The 22,815-nt window shown below is 35.9% G+C and overlaps 4 protein-coding genes across 11 annotated transcripts in view; 3 read left to right on the plus strand and 1 right to left on the minus strand.

Annotated features, from left to right (window-relative positions):
* The first annotated feature begins 72 nt into the window (after window positions 1–72).
* LOC143213129 (uncharacterized) lies at window positions 73–6,273 on the plus strand. Of its 3 annotated transcripts, none has more exons than XM_076432715.1 (10): window positions 73–407; window positions 1,204–1,392; window positions 1,473–1,712; window positions 1,781–2,020; window positions 2,097–2,192; window positions 2,262–2,530; window positions 2,604–2,702; window positions 3,041–3,305; window positions 3,568–3,812; window positions 4,255–6,273. In XM_076432715.1, exons 2-10 carry the CDS (start codon window positions 1,252–1,254, stop codon window positions 4,406–4,408), a joined length of 1,749 nt encoding a protein of 582 aa, XP_076288830.1. In that variant the 5' UTR covers window positions 73–407; window positions 1,204–1,251; the 3' UTR covers window positions 4,409–6,273. The 3 variants fall into 3 exon arrangements, with proteins under 3 accessions (XP_076288830.1, XP_076288832.1, XP_076288831.1); XM_076432717.1 differs by lacking the exon at window positions 73–407 and adding an exon at window positions 521–537; XM_076432716.1 differs by lacking the exon at window positions 73–407 and adding an exon at window positions 635–688.
* A 12-nt stretch (window positions 6,274–6,285) lies between these two features.
* Window positions 6,286–11,183, minus strand: Pp2a-29b (Protein phosphatase PP2A regulatory subunit A). Of its 2 annotated transcripts, XR_013009874.1 has the most exons (11): window positions 11,022–11,183; window positions 10,474–10,665; window positions 9,175–9,394; window positions 8,933–9,093; window positions 8,488–8,643; window positions 8,124–8,395; window positions 7,758–7,952; window positions 7,443–7,686; window positions 7,122–7,365; window positions 6,683–6,785; window positions 6,286–6,458 (listed from the first exon to the last, which is right to left on the minus strand). XR_013009874.1 is itself a non-coding variant. In XM_076432714.1 (10 exons), the coding sequence occupies exons 1-10, from the start codon at window positions 11,103–11,105 to the stop codon at window positions 6,781–6,783; spliced, it is 1,773 nt and encodes a 590-aa protein (XP_076288829.1). In that variant the 5' UTR covers window positions 11,106–11,183; the 3' UTR covers window positions 6,286–6,780. The 2 variants fall into 2 exon arrangements, 1 of the variants encoding a protein (XP_076288829.1); XM_076432714.1 differs by having other exon boundaries at window positions 6,286–6,785.
* Window positions 11,184–12,469: 1,286 nt separating this feature from the next.
* Usp39 (ubiquitin specific protease 39) lies at window positions 12,470–17,067 on the plus strand. The gene is made up of 9 exons (XM_076432278.1): window positions 12,470–12,799; window positions 13,128–13,406; window positions 13,481–13,656; window positions 13,732–13,957; window positions 14,166–14,452; window positions 14,520–14,648; window positions 14,927–14,988; window positions 15,066–15,288; window positions 15,501–17,067. The coding sequence occupies exons 1-9, from the start codon at window positions 12,685–12,687 to the stop codon at window positions 15,564–15,566; spliced, it is 1,563 nt and encodes a 520-aa protein (XP_076288393.1). The 5' UTR covers window positions 12,470–12,684; the 3' UTR covers window positions 15,567–17,067.
* LOC143212937 (rap guanine nucleotide exchange factor 2) overlaps window positions 16,938–22,815 on the plus strand; it is a 140,889-nt gene continuing 135,011 nt past the window's right edge. For all 5 annotated transcript variants that reach the window (XM_076432262.1, XM_076432263.1, XM_076432264.1 and 2 more), the window contains exon 1: window positions 16,938–17,312. The gene's annotated coding sequence lies outside the window, so the exon portion shown is untranslated. The remainder of the gene's footprint in view (window positions 17,313–22,815) is intronic.

Here is a 22,815-nt window from a genome sequence, read left to right on the forward strand (position 1 = left end):
GTAGTTTAGACGTAGGTAAAACACGAACCTGTTTTATCTACGTTTTCCTTTTTTGATCAAATCCATCTTAGAATAATATTATTAGTGGTAGATTTTTGATCAGTAAGACAGGAACGTCAATTCGCAACGTAGATAAAGTATACAGTTTATTTATGTATAGTTAGCCTCTGCCACTTTCACCTTAAATAAAATGATCTAAACATTCCTAAAATACTCACTTTCGATGTCAGTATTTATGAAAAACGAAGTGTTGGTGACAACTGACGGATCGTCGAATTGTTGCGTAGGTGGCTACAACTGCACTTGGACCATTGGACGATTGGACTGTCTCATTACATGTACTTAGATGTACTTGCAATAGCAAAGAATAATAAGTGCTAACGTCGAATTATACGTAGAATTTGACAGTGAGTGCAACAAACACCGAAAATATTCATTTAGTTAGTTTCCATCGTCGATACGTGTCTCGTCTTACTGTATTCTATCTTGTGATTATAGTGTTTGTAAATACATGATTGCATACGAATTAATTCTTTGGTATGTAAAGACAACCTTTTCTTTCTTGTTTTTCGAGTGCTGTCGATCCAACATTAATTTTCTACTTAATTCTCTTTTGCCTCTGTTGTTGTTTTAGAATTTTATTATTTTCACAAAATATGCTACTCAAAGGTGTGTGTGTCAGTAATCGGTAAACATCTCCATAATTTTCTGTTAATAATAATAGCGTAATGCTTGGTGTTTTTCATTGATTGTGATTAATGGACTGTGAATCTTTATGCAAAATTAAAATTCTTTATGCAACATTATAACATTCTAGAATTGTTTAAATCTTTCACTGTTTCACATTTTGTCCAACCAATTTCTTCATAAACGCATAAAGATCAGCAGTCTAGTGATTAAACATGATATTGTAAGAATTCTTATAACCAGACTGCAGATTTTATGTGTTTATAACAAAACTTGGTACATACAATTTAAAGCAGTGGTCATATTTAAAAAATTGAAGAATATCAATTTAATAAAATAATTCAAGGAAGATTTTATTTAGCTTCTGCGGTTTGGAATCGATGCAAACACTTTTTATTTTGTATAGAAATCTGTAGTCTACTTATAACAATTCTAATACTTATAGATTTGCTATGATTTCATTGATCACATATTTTCATGTATGCAAAATATTTTAACATTCATTATACTTTATAGATTTCACTCGCGACTGTATAAATACAGTCAGCTTTACACATAGCAATCATGGAACAAATGATTGCTTTGAGTACGCAAAATCCATTGTCTTTATTGGTCAAATTTGGAATGATGGCTTGGAATGATACATGCGGCAATGAAAATTGTTCCGGACACGGCGAATGTCACAACGGCACTTGTTTATGCGAGGTGATTATTTATGATAACGGTAAAAGAATTTTGAACTCACCTGATTTGTCTTTACATGAAAATTTCATGTTCAATTGTAGATTCAGTTCGATGGATTGGAGTGTCATGTTCCAAATTTAAGTTACTACGTTGCATTTGCAACTATATTTTTCATGCTGGCGTTTATTTGCCTGATACAACTTATCATGTGTATCGTCGCTGAATGGCAAAAAATGAAAGCACCATCTTTTCTTAGAGCATGCAGGGTCACCACGCAAAAAGTTTTATATTTTATTGTTTTCCTGGCATCGCTGATTCGAGGTGCATATTTCACGTCTCCTGTAAGTATAATTTTGTCAATTATTTTTCATTCTTTATGTCTATTAGATCTAATATAGTGTTATTACAGAATGCTTTCAAAGAAGGATGGTCGAGGAGCTTATTGTCTGCGTATTATCCACTTGTTCTAAGTGGTTCTTCGTTAATTGTTTGTTTCTGGGCTGAAGTATTTCATTTGAGAGATATGTCGTGGGACAAGCCACAATTTCTTTCGAAATCATTTATGGGTTTCGTAGTATTTAATGTGTTAACATATTCTTTGCTACTGGCAGAATTCATTACAGCTCAAATATATTCGCAAGAAGATCAGGTAAATTATATTCAAACATAGAAAGGATTAGATATTATTAATATATTCAAATATACATTTAATTATATTTTTGCAGAGCTTCTACACACATATTTTTAACGGATGTTACGCAGTACTTTTGTTTATTGTTGTCATCTTTTTCTTAATTTATGGAGTAGAAGTTTTCTTCAAGGTCAGTTTAAGAAGTAATGAAATATATTCCTCGATTCGTTGTACACATTAAAACAATCTTTCCTTTTAGATCCGAGGTGGATTTCTGAATGACTATCAGGGAACTGGAGTTGCGAATAAACGTACAGTTCCTGATTTAAAAGTGAATCCTGAAGAACAAGTTACCGCAAAATTATTTGATCCCATTCCTAGCACATCGCAAGCGTTGCAAGTGCAGGAACAGATAAATATTTCTCAATTGCATCAGTCTCGTGTTGGATTATTATCGCAAGCTTTCATGCTTTTCATTATAGTTGGATTTCTGTGGAGTGAAACGTTTAGCGAATTTTGGAAGACTAAGTAAGTCTGAGAAAATGTATACACATTGTGCAGCATGTGGCTTTTCATTTTCATTAATTTGTTTTTATTACAGGGTTCCGTTGCACAGCAGGAATTGGCATGACGTTGTTTTCCGCGTTATCGAAGTTGGAGTAATATTGTGGTTTCCATGCGTGCTGTGGAATTGTTTCAGGTGGATTTCTTCGAAATCAAATTTTTAACCCTTGGCACTCGAGTAGTGACTCAGAGAGAGAGAGAGAGAGAGAGAGAGAGAGAGAGAGAGAGAGAGAATCACCTCCAAAAATTGCTGTACATTATTAAATATGTTGGTATTTAATAAATTACTAAAGATTTAGAATTATTTTAATTATTATTCTAGGTCGAAAGAAATTTTTCATTTTCGAGTTCAAATAGCTTCGAGTGCAAAGGGTTAATATACTTAATATACTTAAAGAACATTTATCCAGAAAACACTGTATTCTCTTACTGGTCTAACGTAATACCTGACACAATCATTTCTCTCTATTTTAGTCCAGAACAGTTGTGGATATTAAATCCGAAGCGCATATTTAAAAGATTAGATCAGTCGAAATATGTGAAGGAAATTGAATTACAAGACAAAAGCGGAGAACAAGATGCTGCACTGTTTTCTGACGGAACATCGATTAGTAGTAAAGATTGTTGGATTTGTTACGATAGCGATAGACAAGATGCTGGCCCGCTAATACAGCCTTGCCAATGTCGAGGTGATGTTAGCGCAGTACACCACAACTGCTTACGTCGATGGTTAGTCGAGGTAAGACATCGTAATTCTGTATATTTATTTTGTTTATACCGAGTCAGCCAGGTTTGTCTCGAGCCGATATCTAGTATGCCGGCAGATCGACGCTCGAAGCTGAGCGTGCTCGGAATCCGCTCGATTTTGGATAGCACACCGTGCCAGCATAAAGCGATACTTACTTGGACGCAGATGTATGGTATTCTGCTGGCACAGTCAGCTGTCCAAAATCGAACATTCTGCTTACTGGGTAGTTTCTTCATATTTGTGTATATTTCAGAGTTCTGTAAACGTTGATAGTCTGACATGCAAAGTGTGTGGCGCGCAGTATAACGTTGAACACGCGAGCAGATTAGATTGGCAAAATGGTATGACATCGCGACACTGTTTGCAAACCATTGCCATTGTTACAACAATGTGTGGGTCATCAGCAGCAGCCTGGACACTCATACAATTAGTCGAGGGTCCTATTATCAGAATGTTCGCAGCTGGTACAGCATTGCTGGTCATGTATGTTTGCATAAGGTAAGTTGAGAATGATCGTTGGCGAAAGTACAGGGTGGCTGAAAAGTTCCCGGAATCTTTTAAAGCGTTTCAGCAGCATAAAAATACCGCACAAACGAATGAATCCACACACTTGACCAAATAATAAGTTTTATTAATTCATTAACAATGAAATGATACTAAAACCATTTACAACAAATGTTCGAAATTGCCTCCTTTTGATTCGGTACATTTACGGACCCGCTTTGGGTAAAACGGGTCCGTAAATGTACGTACGTAAATGTTTTTGGTTCATTTCATTGTTAATGAATTAATAAAACTTATTATTCGGTCAAGTGTGTGGATTCATTCGTTTGCGCGGTATTTTTATGCTGCTGAAATGCTTTAAAAAATTCCGGGAACTTTTCAGCCACCCTGTATTCAACATCGATTAAAATTAATTTATCAAGAAAATGATTTGCAGGTTTTTAAGTTTGAACACGGTGGTAGCATATCAACGTGCCAAAATTTCATCCTTGAACATTATTAGTTCTGATAATAGCGGAGCAGCACACGTTTCTACCATCAGTCACACAGTCTGTGTGGACTTGGCAAAGTCTGAAACAGCCACAATCTAATCAGTACTTGCCTACTTTCTTTTTACCGATAAAAGTAATTTACGGAAAAATTTCGAACAAAATCTTCGATGATTTAAACGAATGTAAATATCGTGTGAAAGCGTGTACATTATACGCAGAACATTTTTCTATGATTCTCGACATCACGAAGTAAACTATTGCCGATAGTTACTCAATCTGAACTATGAAAAATCTATTCTGCGATAATCTACTGCTATTTTGAAAAAGAAAAACGATTGCCAAATTTTCAAATTTTCATACATTTTTCAACTAGTCTGTTAACCAGTTACCGTAAACTTAAGAAATTTTTATTGTATTTGCTTTTTTAGTAGTGGACACGTTACATTTATGTTATGAACATATCTTATTGACATCAAATCTTATGCTGCTAAAAAACGGAAGATTCTTGAAGTAGATCAATATCAATAATGTGATATAACTTTTGGGGGTGTAATTTCAGGGTCGTACGAATTTAATATTGGACGTTTAATGTAAATGTTACTTTTGAAATTGTACAAAATTACTGAAATTATAGGAGAACGAAATATTGAAAGAGACAACCTTGTCGTGTAAACATCATTCGAACGAAACAACGCGTTTCCATAATATCTAGGAGTAATAAGAATTACAAAGGGGAATGTTGAAAACATTCGAAATTTATAAAAGTTACGTATAGTTTTACATGGTTTCTGAAACTACTATATTTTAGTAAATACATATACATAGAATGTTTTCATTTACATTAAAATGTAAACATGGTAATTACAGTGTTTACACGTATAATTGTTTATTTACGTATATAGGACGGATCATCTCGAATTATAAAATTACATTTTAATATGTAGCCGTCTGAAATATGATAAAAATGATTTTTTTTTGTTGGTCGTAATTGTACGATTATATAAACTGTATACTTCATTTATGGTTGTAGATAAAAAGTTGTGAATAGTGACACGTATTTAATAAACAATTCATTGATGCGCTACGCTTCTTAATAGGTAATTAGTATAGATTGTTTCCGCGGTATACGAATTTTATATTTGAAAATACTCGTATGTCATATGATATTTAGTTTTGTAGATTGTATATAGTATATGTTATAATTGAGAAAGTGATGTATGTCCTCTTTTGGATGGAGAATATGCTATGTAATATCGCAATTCTAACAAATATTTTCTTGCTGCATTTTGTTTTGTTTTTGTAGAACCGCGAAAGCATCTCGGCTTTAACATTTGACTATTACAAATGAAAATTTAACGCTAACATATACGTTGGTTCCACTAACAACTATTAAAAAGTGTATTTGTAGTTTACGAGATGTCAATGAGTAGGACTATTTTATATTAGAAACGACTAACAAAAGTAATATAAAATCTGCTTACCACAAGAAAGGTTAAATACTAAGATAGACTTATACAATGCAATAAACAAATATTATTTTCATTGCAACTGTATTTTTTTTATTATGAACTTGGTTGATGTGACAAGATTTACATTCGGAAATGTAATTATTCCTGTAAAGTATTCTGCAGAAGCCGCGAAATGTGTATTTATGTTTATACTGTAACAAAGATTCGTGATGTATTTCGAATACATCTGAATACGATGTAGTACACGTTTTGAAATCTCTGACTGGTCAAATAGCTGGTATTATTTTCATTTCTATTCTATGGGAGAAATTTACAAATGTTGCTGTTATAATTTAATAAAACGAATTTGATTTTACATAGTGTAAATGTGTGTTAACATCAGCCATACGCATATACATATACGTAGAAAGGAAAGGAAATAGTAAATAAGCTGTGATAATACGAATTGTACGATATCTAAGTAAATTGATTATTAAATAAAGAAGTTCAAAGAAATACCAATAAGAATTATTGATTATTATTAATTTATTATTATGTTTACAAAGACAATACTTAACAATATTACGTGTACATATCAAATTAAAATACTGATTAATAAAACGGTGATAAAAGATGAAAATAAATTTGTTGACCAGTATATGTGGATGAGCAGATTATAATGAGGCGTCCGATATTTTTATCTAGGAATGATTTCGAGGTACCATTTATTATATTATTTTCTTTGCGATAATTATTTAGGTACGTGTAAGAAATACATTTTACCAATTAAATTTATTATTTAATAAGTAATATAATTATAGATATACAGATATAACAGAACTTAAAATATCGCTTAATATGAACTACTAATTTGAAGTTTATATTTCTCGACATTAGATCTGCTCTGACTGTGCAATAATGTTACCTGTTGCCATGTGTAAGTGTAAATATTGCGGCAGGTTACTTCTTCAGGTCGAAGTTGGATACTGATGGATAAAATTTAAATGCAATTTCTTTTCTTGCTCAACCTACGCTGAAACACAGTACGCATTGTATAACAAACGTTCATCGAGAATATTTACCAAGATTAAAATCGTAGTCTTCTGTTTCAAAATCGAATAAAAAGAGAAAACGATAATAAAGATTAGATATACACATACAATTTCGGACTTCGCGATACGTACAGTTCTTTTTTCTCTCGTTTTAACACGTTCCGTGTTATAATATAATTGAATATTGTGCGATAATGTATCAATCTTTCGTGAAATCATCAAATGGCCTGAATGAGAAGTCGAGCAAAAACTTGGCACGGAACGCGTTAAATAATTCAGCTTACAGTTTACTTTTAGAATTAAATACTTCACCTGCGATGCCTGCAATTGCTTCAGAAGCAAAGTATTTCACATCGACGTCGCTATCGGTATTGAGCTTATCAAGTACAGGTTTCACTTGAGCTTGCACTGCGCAAGGCTCAAGACAAGGTCCAATCTTTTGTAGAGTTTTCGCAACGTTAAATCGTACATTGGCAACATTATCGGTGGCCATTCCTAACACTGTTGGAAGCATTACCTTTGTTGTTATTTCTGGACCACACACTTCGGCCAATACCTGCGATTAAGTCAAAGATAAATACAATGATCAAAATGCAAAAGCAATACATCATGTTTAATAATGGTTGTACTCACGTTGATACAAAACAGACAGGTCATTCTGTGAAGGTAATTTTGATCTCTCGACATTGCTAGTACTTTTGGTATTACTGTATTTTGTGCCCATTCTGGTCCGAATTTCTCCACCAACTTTTTCAAATTTAATGTTGCCGCTTCTCTGATAGCGTACACGTGATCTACCAGCCAAGTCATGCACAGAGAATTTAATTTCTCATCGAAAAATTCAACTCCAAGCTGTCCAGCTAATAATGGCATGTACCTAGATCATGTTTACATTTAATATTTTAAATAACCAATCTAGAAGTGAAGCGTATTATCAGACATACGTACTCTATAATGGCTAATCTCACTCGCCATTTCGAATCCTCAGCCAACTCTACGATAGCTGGCAAAAGTGACTGTGAAAGTTGTTGTATACCGATTACTTCATTAACGCATTCTAAATTACTGATAATGTTGAGTCGCACTTCTGGACATTCATCTCTAAGTTGTGACAAGAATAAAGGTAGGAGATGTTCGATCGTACTGTAAATTTAGACATTTTTAATACTATTGCCGTGTAATCGATTATATTATTACTAGACGGCCAATCTTTATGCATAATAAAAATGCAATTCAGGTGGAAAATTTTAATTTTGCATAAAGATTCGCTGTCTAATTATTACTTGTATATCGATATAAAACATTTATACGCACTTATGTTTCCCAAGTATTGGACTAAGACCCATTATAACACTTGCTAAAGCCGATTTCACGTGTTGATTTGGATCTGATACGAGTTCTTTAACTATAGGTAATATATTCGTCATAATTATGGATTCTTGATTGAATTTATCAAGATTCTGACAAAAGTCGCGAACTTTATCTGCCGCTGCAGCTCTCACTTCGGCTTCTATATCTTTTAAGAGTACATGAAATGCTGGTACAAGATCTATATTTGTAATTTCTGGACCGACAGCTTTTTGCAGCTGGAACATAATAAATAGAGATTAAGAACGATGAATAATTATGCGTGATCCAATTGTCCACAAGAAGAGTATATATAGAAAAGGGTATTTACATCAGTAAATTTATCTGCGACCATATAGCGTACACGCCATGACTGATCAGTTGCACACTGTCGAAGTGTGGTCATAACTAATTGTTCTACATCTTCTCGTGGCAACAAAGCTGCAATGCTGACACAAGCTTCAACAGCTAAGAGACGCACAGAATCCTGTGGAGTTTAAATATTATGTGAGTCCTATGAATGATTACCACTAGACTGCAGATTTTTATGCATTTATGAAGAAATTGGCTAGGTGAAATATAAAAAACAGTGAAAAATTAGAAGTATCTAACAGTAGTGTTATGTTGTTTTCAGGTGTAAAAAATTATTAGGAGGTGATATGTATTTGTATTTAACTTCTGCTGCCTGCAATCGATGTTGAACATTTTAATTACGCATAAAGATCCACAGTCTAATTGTCACTGTAGCGAAAGGAATAATTTTGATGTCGCCTTACTTGCTCATCTTGTGCTAAAATGACAAACATGGGAATTAAATCTGCTTTCACATATTCAATTTCCATAACTTTTGCAAATTCTCCTAAGTTCGAAGCAGCAGATCGACGTGCCATCGGTGTGTCATCCTGGCACAATTTGCGAAAATGACATCGTAAAGATGCTACGCGTGGATAAAAAAACACAAATATATAAATTAATTTTGCATATTCCCGTATCTCAAAACTGAGATTATCTTCCTTACATTTAACTGATGGACTAACTCGTGGATAACAGACACTGAATAGGCCACATGCCGAGGTTCTCGAGGTAAACCAATCTCCTCCTGCTAAGCGATCTATCAAGGGAACAAACTTGTCCTCCAAATCTTGTGGACTATGTTGAGCAGCAATTGTTCTCAATGATTCCACTGCTTTGTCCCGAACTACTGTTTCCTCAACTGTGGCCAAGGTCTCTAATGGTTTCTAAATAAAAGAAAATTTCGTATGAATGTCTATTTCTAATATTAAAATTTCACTGCACTTCCGAAAACCGGTCACGTCCGATTTCGCTGAAAGTTTGCAAATAGCTTCATTTTACATGAAAACATTGCGAGAATTTTCGGCGAGTCGAAATTTAAGGCCCAACATTTTTCGAAGAATGTTTTTAGCGTCACTCTCTGTCATTTTGAAAACCTCTATGCTCCGATTTTGCTGAAATTCTGAGAACAAGTTCCTTTTAGATAAAAATGATATTTCCTAGAAGAATTTTTGGTCCAAGTTAGATCTGGGGTACAAAATATTAACAGGGACCTAACTGATGTAGGTAAATAATTAATTACAACGAAAATGGTCGCTTTATTTGAATTGAAACATTATATTGGGGTCCTACAAGACCCCATGCGCCCAATTTTGCACAAACTGTCTAGCTACTTCTAGCTCAATCGGGCATGACCGGTTTTAATAATAGGTTTAACATTATGTGAAATTTTCACCCCTATGGTAGAGAACTTATTGCATCGCAATGAAGAGATAAATTATTGTAGTACAAATATTATATATTATATTGTTAATATACAGGGTGTCTCACAATTCATGGTACAAATTAGGCCAGGTCGATTCTATGGCTAGAAATAACACGAAAATCAGGAATAACGAAATTGTGTGGGAGGCTTGTTTTCAAGAAAATTAAATTTAAATATTAGTCGAGTACACGCGTCCTTAATACACGGGCTCGTATCGAATTGGAGCATTATGCTGAAGTTGATAGTGATAAGCTTCCAGTATCTACAGTGTTAATATTATATTGTAGTACAAAATCCTACTACTGATAAAAATATTGTGATCAATTAGCCCTTAGCACTCGAGTGACTCTGAGGCTCCATTGTTTAGATTATTAAATATTTGGTATCTAATCTCAATTACTAGACATTTAAGTATTGTATAGTGGCCCCTACACGGTCAATCAGGAATGACAGTCTGATTGAACAGTCAGACTGAAAGTATTGAATGATGTAATTTTATAACAGTTGAAATTAAGACAACATCGTAAACAATATTATTACCAATAAGCAGTGAACATATTCTGGACCTCCTACAAGAGGCGTGAACTGTCCAAGTTGTTCTGCCAATGCTAGGAGAACTTCGTCTTCATCGTACATAGACTCCGTTAAAAATGGTATTAATTCACTACGTGTTCGTTCAACGCCCAAAGCAAGAGCGATCGTAGATAGCTTCTTTATCGAGTTCAACCGTAACTGTAACACAAAAGATTCTATGGAAACACAAGTATGGGATTAATTTAATTAGCATCTTCAATGCTTTTGTTCTATCCTATCAGTATAATAGATTTCCTCGGCCGGAAGTTTTGTACGCTCGGAGAGTGCAATCGAGATAATTGTTGCAGGCTCGAATAAGAACGTTGGATGTATTAATATGAGAAGTAGAACATTGATAGTAAACTGACAGGAGACTATAAACGTATATTTTGCTCGGCAGTACGCTGCCGCTCCAGCCGCCTTGACACTGTATCTTCTCCGGTGGCTGTACGTGCCTCAGCAAGCCGATTATTTTACAACTATGTAATATTGAGTTTTAGCACATTCCGAATTACCTGTACATCTTCGTTTTTTAGTTCGTCGATTAAAACAGCGATCGGATAAAGACTGTCGTCCGCGTGAGAGTCGCTCGCCGCCATTTTGCTGCCGATCACACCATCAAGGCAGTGCTTCGATTGAACCCAACTTTTTTGATACGATGTATGGCCGCTAGAGGCGGTGCGCCGAAAGACAGTAACGTATCTACTATTGGGTAGCAGAGCGGCCAGAGCCCTGAGGCAGTTATATTGGCGGGAATGTATCGAAATAATCTTACCGGACAAAAAGACTCCAGGACGTGTCCTACGAGTTGCAAAATATACACAAATACACTTGTTATACATTCATTTTTCAGAATCAAATCATATAAATTTTTTTAAATTCTGCGGGGTGCTCAAGGAACCCCATTTCATCTACCGAATAGTAGATACGTTACTGTTTTTCCGCGCAGCGCCTCTAGCGGCCATCCATCGTATCAAAAAAGTTGGGTTCAATCGAAGCACTGCAGCAAGGCAGACATGCCAGAGCTGTGGTACTAAACCATACCCCCACCATAGCCTACTATTGCCCCTACGTTGTTTTCCAACGCGCCCGCGCGCTACACTCGCCAGCGTATCACTCTACTGTATCCCCCACTATGGTGGGGGTATGGTTTAGTACCACAGTACCACAGCTCTGGCATCACTGGACTGAGCCACTGAGGCAGACGCACTGATATATACAGGGTGTCCCAGAACAAGTGTCGTTCCTTGAAATGGGAGGTTCCTGAGACCATTCTAAGAGACATTTTCCTTTGCACCAATGTCAACTGTGGCTTTGTTTAGGAGTTATTAACGAAAAACACGGACCAATCAGAGCGCGCCCTGGCCCGGCGCGCCAAGCCGCGCCGGCAAGCGAGTGTCGCGGTACGCCGTGACGACGCGGCGGCCCAGGGCGCGCTCTGATTGGTCCGTGTTTTTCGTTAATAATTCCTAAACTAAACCGCAGTTGACATTGGCGCAAAAGAAAATGTCTCTTAGAATGGTCTCAGGAACCTCCCATTTCAAGGAACGACACTTGTTCTGGGACACCCTGTATACTATATGTCATATGTATATATCAGTGGGCAGACCAGACGTATGCTCCATATCTGCTCCACAAGACGAATAGAAATCTCACTTTGTCCTTAGCAATGATTATCTATAAAATTATTACTACGGATTTTATGAATTTGTGACAAAAATATGTGTGCAAATATTAGAAGACTTTATATTGGGTTGGAGAAAAAGTTTCTTCGAAAACCGATTTTCTTTATTCAAGCGATGAAGTTTAATCTATAAAATATTTTCTTATTTATTCATTTTGGCAAAAAATTATCGAACAAAAGAGAAAATGCTTGAATAAAAAAATTAGGCTTTATTTCACCTTGAAATATCGAAATTACTTTCTTGCCAACCCAATAGATAGCGCGATTGATCACTTTTTCGAAATTTATTACGTACAATTGACATTGACAAAAATTGAAATATTAATTATGAGTCTTTGTTATTAGATAATTGGATAACAGACATTTTTCATTTGTTGGTTGTCATTTGTTTGTGTAATTATTCATGTAACATAGTACAAATGTAGCATTTACGCCGGTATATGAATAAAACATTGAACATATGAAAACATGCATTATAATGCACCGTGGAAAACATGTCCAAACATGTCTTCCTTCGATCTTTAATGAAAATGGCGACTAATAAAAAGGAGAATCAACAAAAAAGAAAGTTACGGGAAGATGAGAGTGATACGGACGATGATAACGAAAGTGAGTATTTATAATTATATTTTTTACCATTTCCAATTGTTTCCCTCTTTGACATTCACTGTAAGTAGGAATGTCAGTGATAAAATTCATTGTTTACATAATTTGAATTTTGAGGTTAGGCGATTCTTGAATTTATTTGTCTATTGAATTGAATTAGAATTTTTTATATTATCAATGTACGTTATTTTCGAACCACTTTACATCGGATCGATTTATGTTAAAGTAAGAGATCGCATTCATTTATATATACACGTAAATAAGTATTTGTTATTGGTTTCTAACCTAAAAATAGGTTAAGTTATAAATGCATTAATTTGTTTTATTTTAGAAAATGCTAAATTCATGAGGACGAACTCCGAAGCACCACGACTATGTCCATATTTAGACACGATAAACCGACAATTTTTAGATTTCGATTTTGAGAAATTGTGTTCAGTATCGTTATCGAGGATTAATGTATACGCTTGTTTGGTATGTGGAAAGTATTTCCAGGGTAGAGGTACTAATACTCATGCGTACACACATAGCGTAGCAGAAAGTCATCATGTATTTCTTAATCTGCATACTTTAAAATTTTATTGTTTACCAGATAATTATGAAATAATCGGTAAGTTCTCTTGTTATTTTACATATCGATTGGAAGATATGCCGACATGAAATAATAAACGATGTTTTATTCAGATTCATCGTTAGACGACATAAAATATGTTTTGAATCCAACATTCGACAAAGCACAGATTGCTCAGTTGGATAAAAGCGATAAGTTATCGAGAGCTATAGATGGCTCGTTATATTCTCCAGGTATCGTGGGGATGAATAATATAAAAGCAAACGATTATTGCAATGTCATATTACAAGTGAGTTATACTTAAATATACATATAACTTGAAGGTAATCCATAGCGATAAAAAAACGAAAATTATGTTATTCAGGCACTTTCTCATGTCACACCTCTAAGGGACTTCTTCTTAAGAGAGTCTAATTATTCTCATGTAAAAAGACCACCGGGTGATTCTTCCTACCTTTTAGTTCAACGTTTCGGAGAACTAATGAGAAAATTATGGAACCCACGTAACTTTAAAGCGCACGTCAGTCCACACGAAATGTTACAAGCTGTCGTTTTATGGAGTAAAAAACGATTTCAGTTTACGGAACAGGGTATATAATGCAATATATTCTACATATATTCTATATTCAATATTTTCTATATTCTATATATTCTATGTATATTCCATATTCTATATTTTATATATTCTATATTTATATATCTACATATTCTATATTCTATATATTCTAGATTCTATATTTTAATTATAATGTATGCTATATATATATATATATATATATATTAAAATGAAACTTCTAGGTGATCCAATCGATTTTCTATCGTGGTTTTTAAATGCTTTGCACTTAGCATTAAACGGTACGAAGAAACGTGATTCTAGTATAGTGTACAAAACGTTTTTGGGTCATATGCGTATATATACGCGAAAAATTCCACCTCTCGAATTAGATGAGAATCAAAGAAGCGAATTGCTTCATACCGTAGAATACGGTGAAACGGTAACAGAGAGTCCATTTTTATATTTAACATGCGACTTACCTCCACCACCTCTTTTCAAAGACCAATTTACTGAAAATATAATTCCTCAAGTAAGTGTACGATAATTATCTACGCACGAAAACTATACCAAAAAATACATCTTTTCTATTCCGATAGGTCAATTTGTATACGCTATTGAACAAGTTCAATGCAGTGACCGAAAAAGAATATAAAACTTACAAGGAGAATTTTATGAAAAGATTTGAAATTACAGAACTTCCTCCTTACCTAATACTTTACATAAAAGTAGGTATCAAACAGTATTCTATAACTAATTATTAGACAGCGGATGTTTATGCAATATAAAAATTTTCTATCTGAATTGCAACAAAATGGAATGGAATACAAAATTTTGTTTTCCAATATGTTTAATATGTTGCAAATAATATAACCGTATTTTTAAATTTTTGTAATAGTGTTACTGTTATAAATTGTACCTACTCATTTTTGTCATAAACGCATAAAATCCGCTGTCTGCTAATTATAAAATCGATCGATACACTCATATTGATTCTCCTTTTCAGAGATTCACAAAAAACACATTTTTCGTAGAGAAAAATCCCACTATAGTTAATTTTCCAGTGAAGTAAGTCATTTTTCTATTTTTGACGTTCGAGAAAAATAAAATCTATTTGTAATTCGCACATACTACATTATTTTCAGGAATGTAGATTTTGGAGATATTTTAACGCCCGAAGTGAAACAGAGACATCCTTGTACAACGTACGATTTAGTAGCAAATATAGTTCACGACGGTGAGCCTGGTCAAGGAACATATAGGGTTCACATTTTACACAGAGCTACCGGTCAGTGGTATGAATTGCAAGACTTACACGTAACTCAAATTCTACCACAAATGATAACATTGACTGAAGCGTATATCCAGGTACAGCTATATAATAATTCAACATATAATGATTCAACTCCTAAAGTTGCAGACAAATAATTTAATTGCGTACATAATAAAATATTAGTATATGTATACCTTCCATTTTTCCCTAGCGCTTAAGACTTTGATACGTGATCTACTTTTCTCTGAGCAATATACATATTAGCTAAGTTATCAAGCAGGCATATCTAAATATACCTCTGTTACAGATATACGAGTTGAAGAAAGACGTCAATATCGAAAATGGTGAAAGTAAAAATAAGAAAACTACATGATAGACATAATTTTTTAAATAAAATATTTCAATTTTCCAGCTTGCATTTTTATTCGTATCAACTGTGTGTACAAACCGTGCCAGTTTTATACTCTACAATATTAGCCTGTACCACCATTTAACACCTTGAAATTTAGACATGTGAGTGTGTCGTTGATGCTGTTACATACATCTTTAGTTGATTTAAATTTTGAATGTGAGCTGAGTTTTCCTAACAAATGAACAATAAAATTTACATTTATCGAACAATTACGCACAATGGAAATTGTGACATTTTTCATGTACGATAGCATAGCTTCTAGAGCTTTTATTCAACCCTTAAAATGTGTTCAAGAAGCAAAATTTTTTTCGAAAAATCTACATTTCTTTACTAATGTATATGCAATGGTAATTTTTCACAAAAAATGGAATTAACAAAAAAATTAACACTGAACCTATATATACCGAGCCTTAAAAATAACTGGTACTTTTTACGAGTGTAAAAAGTATTCATACGCCCTTTAAAATAGAATAACTTTTTTATAATTGTACCAAACGACCTGACTTTGTGTAATCAATTAGAAGCATTGGTTTACGAAATGATATGCAAAGAAGATTTTCCAAATAATTATAATTTACAAGGTTAAATGCAAAAATGAAAAAGGTATTTGTTAAAACTGTTTTATTTGAGCCCTTAGTGAAAATTTAAAATATATGTTTTGTAGATCTATGTTAGTTATACGGATACTGAAAATTTCATCGAAATTGGCTGACGCAGGAAAAACGACACGCATCGAAAGATGTACGATTCTGTGAATTTTAAGCAGAAACTGATCAAATGTCGTGCAAAACTACGATTTCACCATTTTTACCGCTTGCAGCTCGTGTGTGTTAATCGATTTCTTCTACGAGTGTAACTACTATAGATATATACAAAACATATATTTTAAATTTTCTTTAAGGACCCAAATAAAAAAGTTTTAAAAAATGCCTTTCTCATCTTTGCATGTAACCTTGTAAATTATAATTATTTAGAAAATCTTTTTTGCATATCATTTCGTAAACCAATGCTTCTAATTGATTATAAAAAATCAGGTCGTTTGACACAATTATAAAAAAGTTACTCTATTTTAAAGGGCGTACGTATACTTTTTACACTCGTTGGAAACATGCCAGGTTTGTTCGCACCAGTTCGCACTGTGCGTTGAGCCGCGCCGCGCCGCGCCGATCGTGCCGAAAACTGCCGAGAACTGTCGAACGTTGCCGAGAAGATCGGAAGTGTAAACTGGAAGTAGAAGTCGTTGGTGGGGGAAATGCCGTGTGGAGGGGATTCATCGGAGTGTCGCGCCAACTGCCGAAGCACGAAGCCAGGAGCCGAGCCGGAGTAGAGCAGAGTAGAGTCACAGCCGGCCACGCGAGACGATTACTAGCGTGCGTTTTGTTTTCGTGGCGCTTCGTGTTTTTCCACTGTTTTTCCCGCCGTGCCTTTTGTTTTTTCGGAGTGTTGTATCGGTGTACCTGTATACATCGGGCGCGCGCGACGTGTTTCGCATATTGTTCCCCGAGGCGCGTTTGTGATACTGACGTTTCACCTCATCCCTAGTTCATTGCCGCGAGTGTGTTTCTGTCTGTCTGTCTGTCGGTCGGTCACTCTGTCTGCCTGTGTGCACGTTGCGCGTTGTGTTACCCAGTGTGTTCTCAGCACGTGGATTATCGCCGGTGGTAGCGACGCGCATGTAAATACCTGCTACATACATACAACGCAACGGTTAGTCTTCCCTTTCATTTGATTTCTTTTCGCTTTTAACCCTATAATATCTTGATGAAGATTCTGAACAGAGTCTGTAATAGACTGCGGATGTCTATGCAATTTTTAATTTTTGTAGGCGACCTATAAGAAAGTGGAATCACGTCACATCTTATTTCCAGTGGTAGTGGTCTTTGTGGTTCGAAAATAAATCAAAATCGTACTAAATTCTCTGGAATTTTTTATATTCTAGCATTTTTGAAAATTTCCAGAAGCCATAAATGCATAAAGCTCCGCAGTCTACTAATAAATATGTATGCTACTGTATTTCCTTTGAACCGAAATCAAGTTCTACTTTGGTTTTCTTAATGTACAGCTATTGGAGAGTATCTAAGCATACAGTAGATATAAATTATCTACTTTTTTAGGAAATTATACGAACTACAAAAAAGTTCTAATCACTAAAACCGTAAAATATATCGTAGGGCAAGGGGTTGATGAGAACCACTCCGTGAAACTTATTTGTGGATTCTGTATGTATGTAACAGTCAAGGAGTATCGCGAGGAATATGTCGCGCTCTGTGTATCGGGCTTTTGGAAAATCATGCCAGCCGGTTGGCGGTAACCGGTAACGGTTCTGTTTCGCGTCTCTCGTAAATGGCACCTGACGGGACATCCCTCTAGCTGCTTTAACACTACACCTACCACGAGGGATCAAATGACCCATTTTAGATTTTTTATTTATGATTATTCATTTGACAATTATTGAAATTGTAAAGGTGCTTTCATGAAATATAAATATGTGATGCAGCTACACATTTCGAACTTATTCCTTTTCACATATGAGGGGGTCTTTCAGTTTTCGAGATACATAATCGCAAAAAACTATTGCTATTTAGTACTGAAATGAATTTTCCGTATTCGTGCACACTCCGTGGCAACTGGCAACGTAAGCCTGCTCCGGTGCGGCGTCTGTTTATGTTTACTGTTTTTGTAAACACGTTGTGAAGATCGGAAAGAAAACAGAGTCAGACTCTGGCCACACATACATATGTATGTATGTATAAAAAAGAAAAAGTTGTTCAAAATGTAGAAATCTATAACGTAATTAAATTTCATCAAAATCGGAGAGGAGCACCTCTTTCTAAATAATTATCAAAATTATATTTTATATATTGCATGTATACATGGTTTTTTTTGGAGTATTCGATTATGTCCTAAATATTGATGACGGTTGCAAAAAGTTCGGTATATGTACAATGGGAGGAATTCGAAAATATAAATTCAGTAATATAATTCATATAAAAATATGTGCCTAATGTTCATGTGTTGTATACATACATCGGTGAATAATTTCTAATGGTACATACATACATATGTACATCTCCGAGAGACTCGAGCTCGAATGTCCACGGCCTAAAGCCATTTCTGCATTTTTTGTCACACTCTGGGGGCCTGTCGCCTCCAAGCCTGAAGCCTCGAGCCTCGAAGCCAGATAAATTGGGGATAGGGCTGGAGACCATGACACCCCAGCGTGAAATGTAAACCAGACCTCATTACGGACACCGAGGCGATTTCAGACCCGCATTTTATCCAATATTCGTTCGCAATCTCCTTTCTTTAATTCAACCCTTAAGTGATATAGCGTTTAATTGTAAAATATCATCCTGGGGACTTCCTAAAATTTGGTATAAATTTTTTCGAGATTCTTTTAAGTATATTATTTAGAATTAAATAATCCAAATGTTCTAAAGAAGTTAGAAAATGTTGATATTTAAATTTTCGTACAATACAGGGTTATGAGGGACTCCAGTATACTAGTTAAGGATTAAAAATCTGAAAATTGATTAATCGATAGGAAAGAAATTAGTCTCCCATTACTTTTTCATTAAAATTTGAAATTATCCTAGAAGTTGAAAAATTAGTTCTAAACCACTCCGCCCCCGAAACTTTGAGGGAGCTCGGGGGCATGAAGGTGCATAGAAGATTCTGCGGAACGTCTTCATTCCAATTCTAATGTTCGCGAATCTCGGTTATTCTCGTTCGTGCGAGCAATTCGGATTCATGTCGGCGTGCTGCCAATGCCGCGCGTACCTTCCAGTAACCGTTCCGAATACATACCTGTTTCACGCGAACCTCGAAAAAACTGATTGCGTGGCCTCCGCGGAAGAAAGGAACGAGTCGCAACGTTCCCCGTTTAAAACGGTAGAGGTGGAGGAGAGGATAGAGTGAAAGGGAGGTGGGGGTATACACGTTGGCTCCAAGAAGAAGCCACGAGTTTCGAATTCCTAACATCTCGCTTATGATCGTTGATGGCGGTATCGCGTAAACCAGTTTTTCAACCACGGAACAATCACCGGTGACAGATCGATAGTGCGTCGTCAACCATCAGTTTCGAACGCCGCATTTATGCACAGGAAGTAATCATTGTAGAAACCAAGCGTCTATCATTGTAACTGTGTTTTCGATGCGGAATAATATTTTGATGAGCACGCTGAATGTGGCCATGACGGTCACCGATACATGCACATGCTCTTTTCAAGCTCGCACACAAAAGGTATCGCGGTTGCACTTAATTCCGTTAAGAGGGTAGCATCGTTGTACTATAATAATCTCTCTGCAATAATTGTTCAACTTGCACGTTTACTATGGTTGTTTTATTTTAGTTTCTTGGACCCTGCAAATTGCATCCTACAAATACAGGATTAAAAAACGCCGCGTTTTGTACAATTTTTTACAATTTACAGTTTGTGTATAATTTTACAATGTTTAGTTCTTGTACAATTTTACAATGTTTTTCTTGTAGAATTTTTCAATGTTTTTCTTGTACAATTTTACAATGTTTTTCTTGTACAATTTTTCAATGTTTAGTTCTTGCACAATTTTACAATGTTTACTTCTTGTACAATTTTACAATGTTTAGTTCTCGTACAATTTTACAATTGATAGTTTTTGTACAATATTACAATTGATAGTTCCTGTACAATTTTACATTTGGTAGTTTTCGCACAATTTTGTTTACAATTCTACTAACCACGTATCGAACTGAGACTATATCGTTCGCAAATAAAAAATAGCGCAAAATTTAAAATGACACCTCTTGGCAGAGGACCCTTTATTAATGTACGAGCAACAGCTTTCACGCTGCAAAGTTGTGAACCCCGTGTCCTCGAGTAGACCGACACATGTATTTGCAAGCCCGAGGGATTGGAACTCCCGGACTGCGGAGGATGTTATTAGCGTGTTTCTTGTGGAATGTTTCAAACGTGGGTGGTGTATTAAGTAGAGCCGCTGCGTATAATGTATAGTTTCAGTTTCGTTTGATGATCCTCGGTTGACCGTCATACTCTGCTATATCTATATCAATTTGAACGTCCTTCGGCGAGCAGTTTCACAAATTTCACGTGAAACAGCGAGGGGAAACACCGAACCCTCTACTATCATTTTACCACTCTACCGCTTTTTAAGCGCGCGACTTCCCGTTCGTGGGCGCAAACGTGTCAAGGATGGAGATCATGGCTGTACTCGTTGCCTACGAGAAACAACCTTGAGGTAGTTAAATATCGATCGAGGATACAGGAGCGCATCGGGGAATGCTTCCTGCCGGTGCAATTTAATCGTGCGCGTAGTTGTAATATGCCTAGATCATTGTTTTGCTGCCCATACTTTTACTGGCAAACGTTTTCACTCGTTTCTTCGGATAAAAATTTTGTTCGGGTCCCCTTTCTCGGTTGGCGAACATACACCTTCACCTTTTTAGGTACAGCCTTGATCTAAGAAAACGGAAACTGTACAGTCTACGAAAAATATCCCCTCCACTGCGGGGCCTATATACCTCGCTATTTCGTCAACAGGTATTTGAAGTTGAAACTAGTAGAAATAGTAGAAGTGTACGCTCTAAGAAACAGCACGGACCCGAGGGATTTTCTTAGATCGAGGCTTTACTATATTTGGGTTTCCAATTTATTTTTTACCGGCGTATTCTCGATAGCAAAACAGAGTAGAATTCGCGATGCATACCTAAAAATAAAAGGCGATCGAAAGACACGAGCCGACAGGATTTTAATTGAACGCAGGGAGGAAAGTTCGGTTGAACGCGGCATCCTCTTTTTCTGCACTCTTCAATGAAATCTTTCCGTCACGGGGAAAGCATTTATTGTTTTCCTTCGCGCAGGAAGCCGCTCGGTACGGGAAATGAATCTGCATCGGAGAAAGTTTCGCGAGTTCTGCTGTTGTCGCTCGTATGCCGCGATTCTTTTCTATAGGTGCAGTGCCGAGTGTATTCAGTCCTATCGAAACAACGTGGGAGGACGTTTCACATAATTTGAACTTTTCGTACAATAAAAGGAAGATAATGTACGTTTTGCTATTGTACATTTCGTAATGTACATTTGGCTATTTCGTCGATAGGTATTTTAAGTTGGAACTCCTATCTACAGTAAAGCCTTGATCTAAGAAAAACGAATATCCCCTCCATTGCCCAACTCTGGCGGCATCTGTATGGCCCGCAGTGGAGGGGATATCCGTCTTTCTTAGATCGAGGCTTTACTGTAGATAGAAGTTCCAACTTAAAATGCCTGTCGACGAAATAGCCCGAGAAACTTGCGCCACGTATGTTCGCAAAACGAACGGCTCGTGCAATCTCGAGATAGTTACGAAGCGTACAAAAATATTTGTTGAGCGATTTGGAGTAATATCAGCCAGATTGCTCGCAGAGAAAGAGTCCGCGTTTGGGACTTTTTGAAGCACGTGGCGAGACACGTCTCGAATGAAAGAATGTCACTCGAGGCGGATCGACTCGCTCGGATAACGATCGGGAATAGGTTTTCCGTTCGAGTTCCCGTGTGTTTTAATCGCACACGTTGCGCGTCGAGCGTCGGGAGTCGCCTCGCGGACGAGATCTAAAGTCTAAAGTCGTCCGCGAACTGGGTCGTACTAGCGCGAACTGCCTTTCGTCAATTTTGTAATCTAGGACGGCCGTCTAAAAGAAAAACTTTTTCTTTAAACGGCAAGAGTGGGTGAAAGAGGAGATGAAGCGAGCGTTTGTACAACGTAGAAACTGACAGGTATGCACGCTCATAATCGCCGCGCTAAATGAACCAATATTTGGTGCAGTACAGTAAATACTCTATGGTCGCAAAAAAGTCGTACACGATGAATGCAAAAAAGATATCCCCTCCACTGTAGTAATCTGATCTTGGCTCCGGGTATATCGGTGTGAACCACTAGTTGTCGGCACAGTTCAAAGGCTCGTGTGTTCTCACAATGTAATACCAATATAAAAATTTAGGTGAATTGATTCAGAACAAAAGCGAAAATAAAACCTCCACGAACTTATGTTACAATCCAATACATAATACCAATGTAAAATCTTTTTATTATTACTTATTTTTTTATGAAACTTTCACCAATATATTTCTGGCATTTTTCTGATTCAAATAAGACCAAACACACGATATAATCTCAACTGTATTTAGTGGTTTAGTTGACGATGAAAGTTCCGGGCGCAGGGAAGGACAGCGTA

Source organism: Lasioglossum baleicum, chromosome 10 (genome assembly GCF_051020765.1).
Source record: "Lasioglossum baleicum chromosome 10, iyLasBale1, whole genome shotgun sequence".
NCBI classification, from domain to species: Eukaryota; Metazoa; Arthropoda; class Insecta; order Hymenoptera; family Halictidae; genus Lasioglossum; species Lasioglossum baleicum.

Coding starts and splice junctions, on each gene's coding strand:
- LOC143213129 (XM_076432715.1), top strand. CDS start 1,252: ATGGAACAAATGATTGCTTTGAGTACGCAAAATCCATTGTCTTTATTG. Junction 1,713..1,780: donor GTGCATATTTCACGTCTCCT/GTAAGTATAATT, acceptor GTGTTATTACAG/AATGCTTTCAAAGAAGGATG. Junction 2,531..2,603: donor AGCGAATTTTGGAAGACTAA/GTAAGTCTGAGA, acceptor TTTTTATTACAG/GGTTCCGTTGCACAGCAGGA.
- Pp2a-29b (XM_076432714.1), bottom strand. CDS start 11,105: ATGGCGGCGAGCGACTCTCACGCGGACGACAGTCTTTATCCGATCGCT. Junction 10,666..11,021: donor TAAAAAACGAAGATGTACAG/GTAATTCGGAAT, acceptor TTTGTGTTACAG/TTACGGTTGAACTCGATAAA. Junction 7,366..7,442: donor CCTGTCTGTTTTGTATCAAC/GTGAGTACAACC, acceptor ACTTAATCGCAG/GTATTGGCCGAAGTGTGTGG.
- Usp39 (XM_076432278.1), top strand. CDS start 12,685: ATGTCCAAACATGTCTTCCTTCGATCTTTAATGAAAATGGCGACTAAT. Junction 14,453..14,519: donor CTGAAAATATAATTCCTCAA/GTAAGTGTACGA, acceptor CTATTCCGATAG/GTCAATTTGTATACGCTATT. Junction 14,989..15,065: donor ATAGTTAATTTTCCAGTGAA/GTAAGTCATTTT, acceptor CATTATTTTCAG/GAATGTAGATTTTGGAGATA.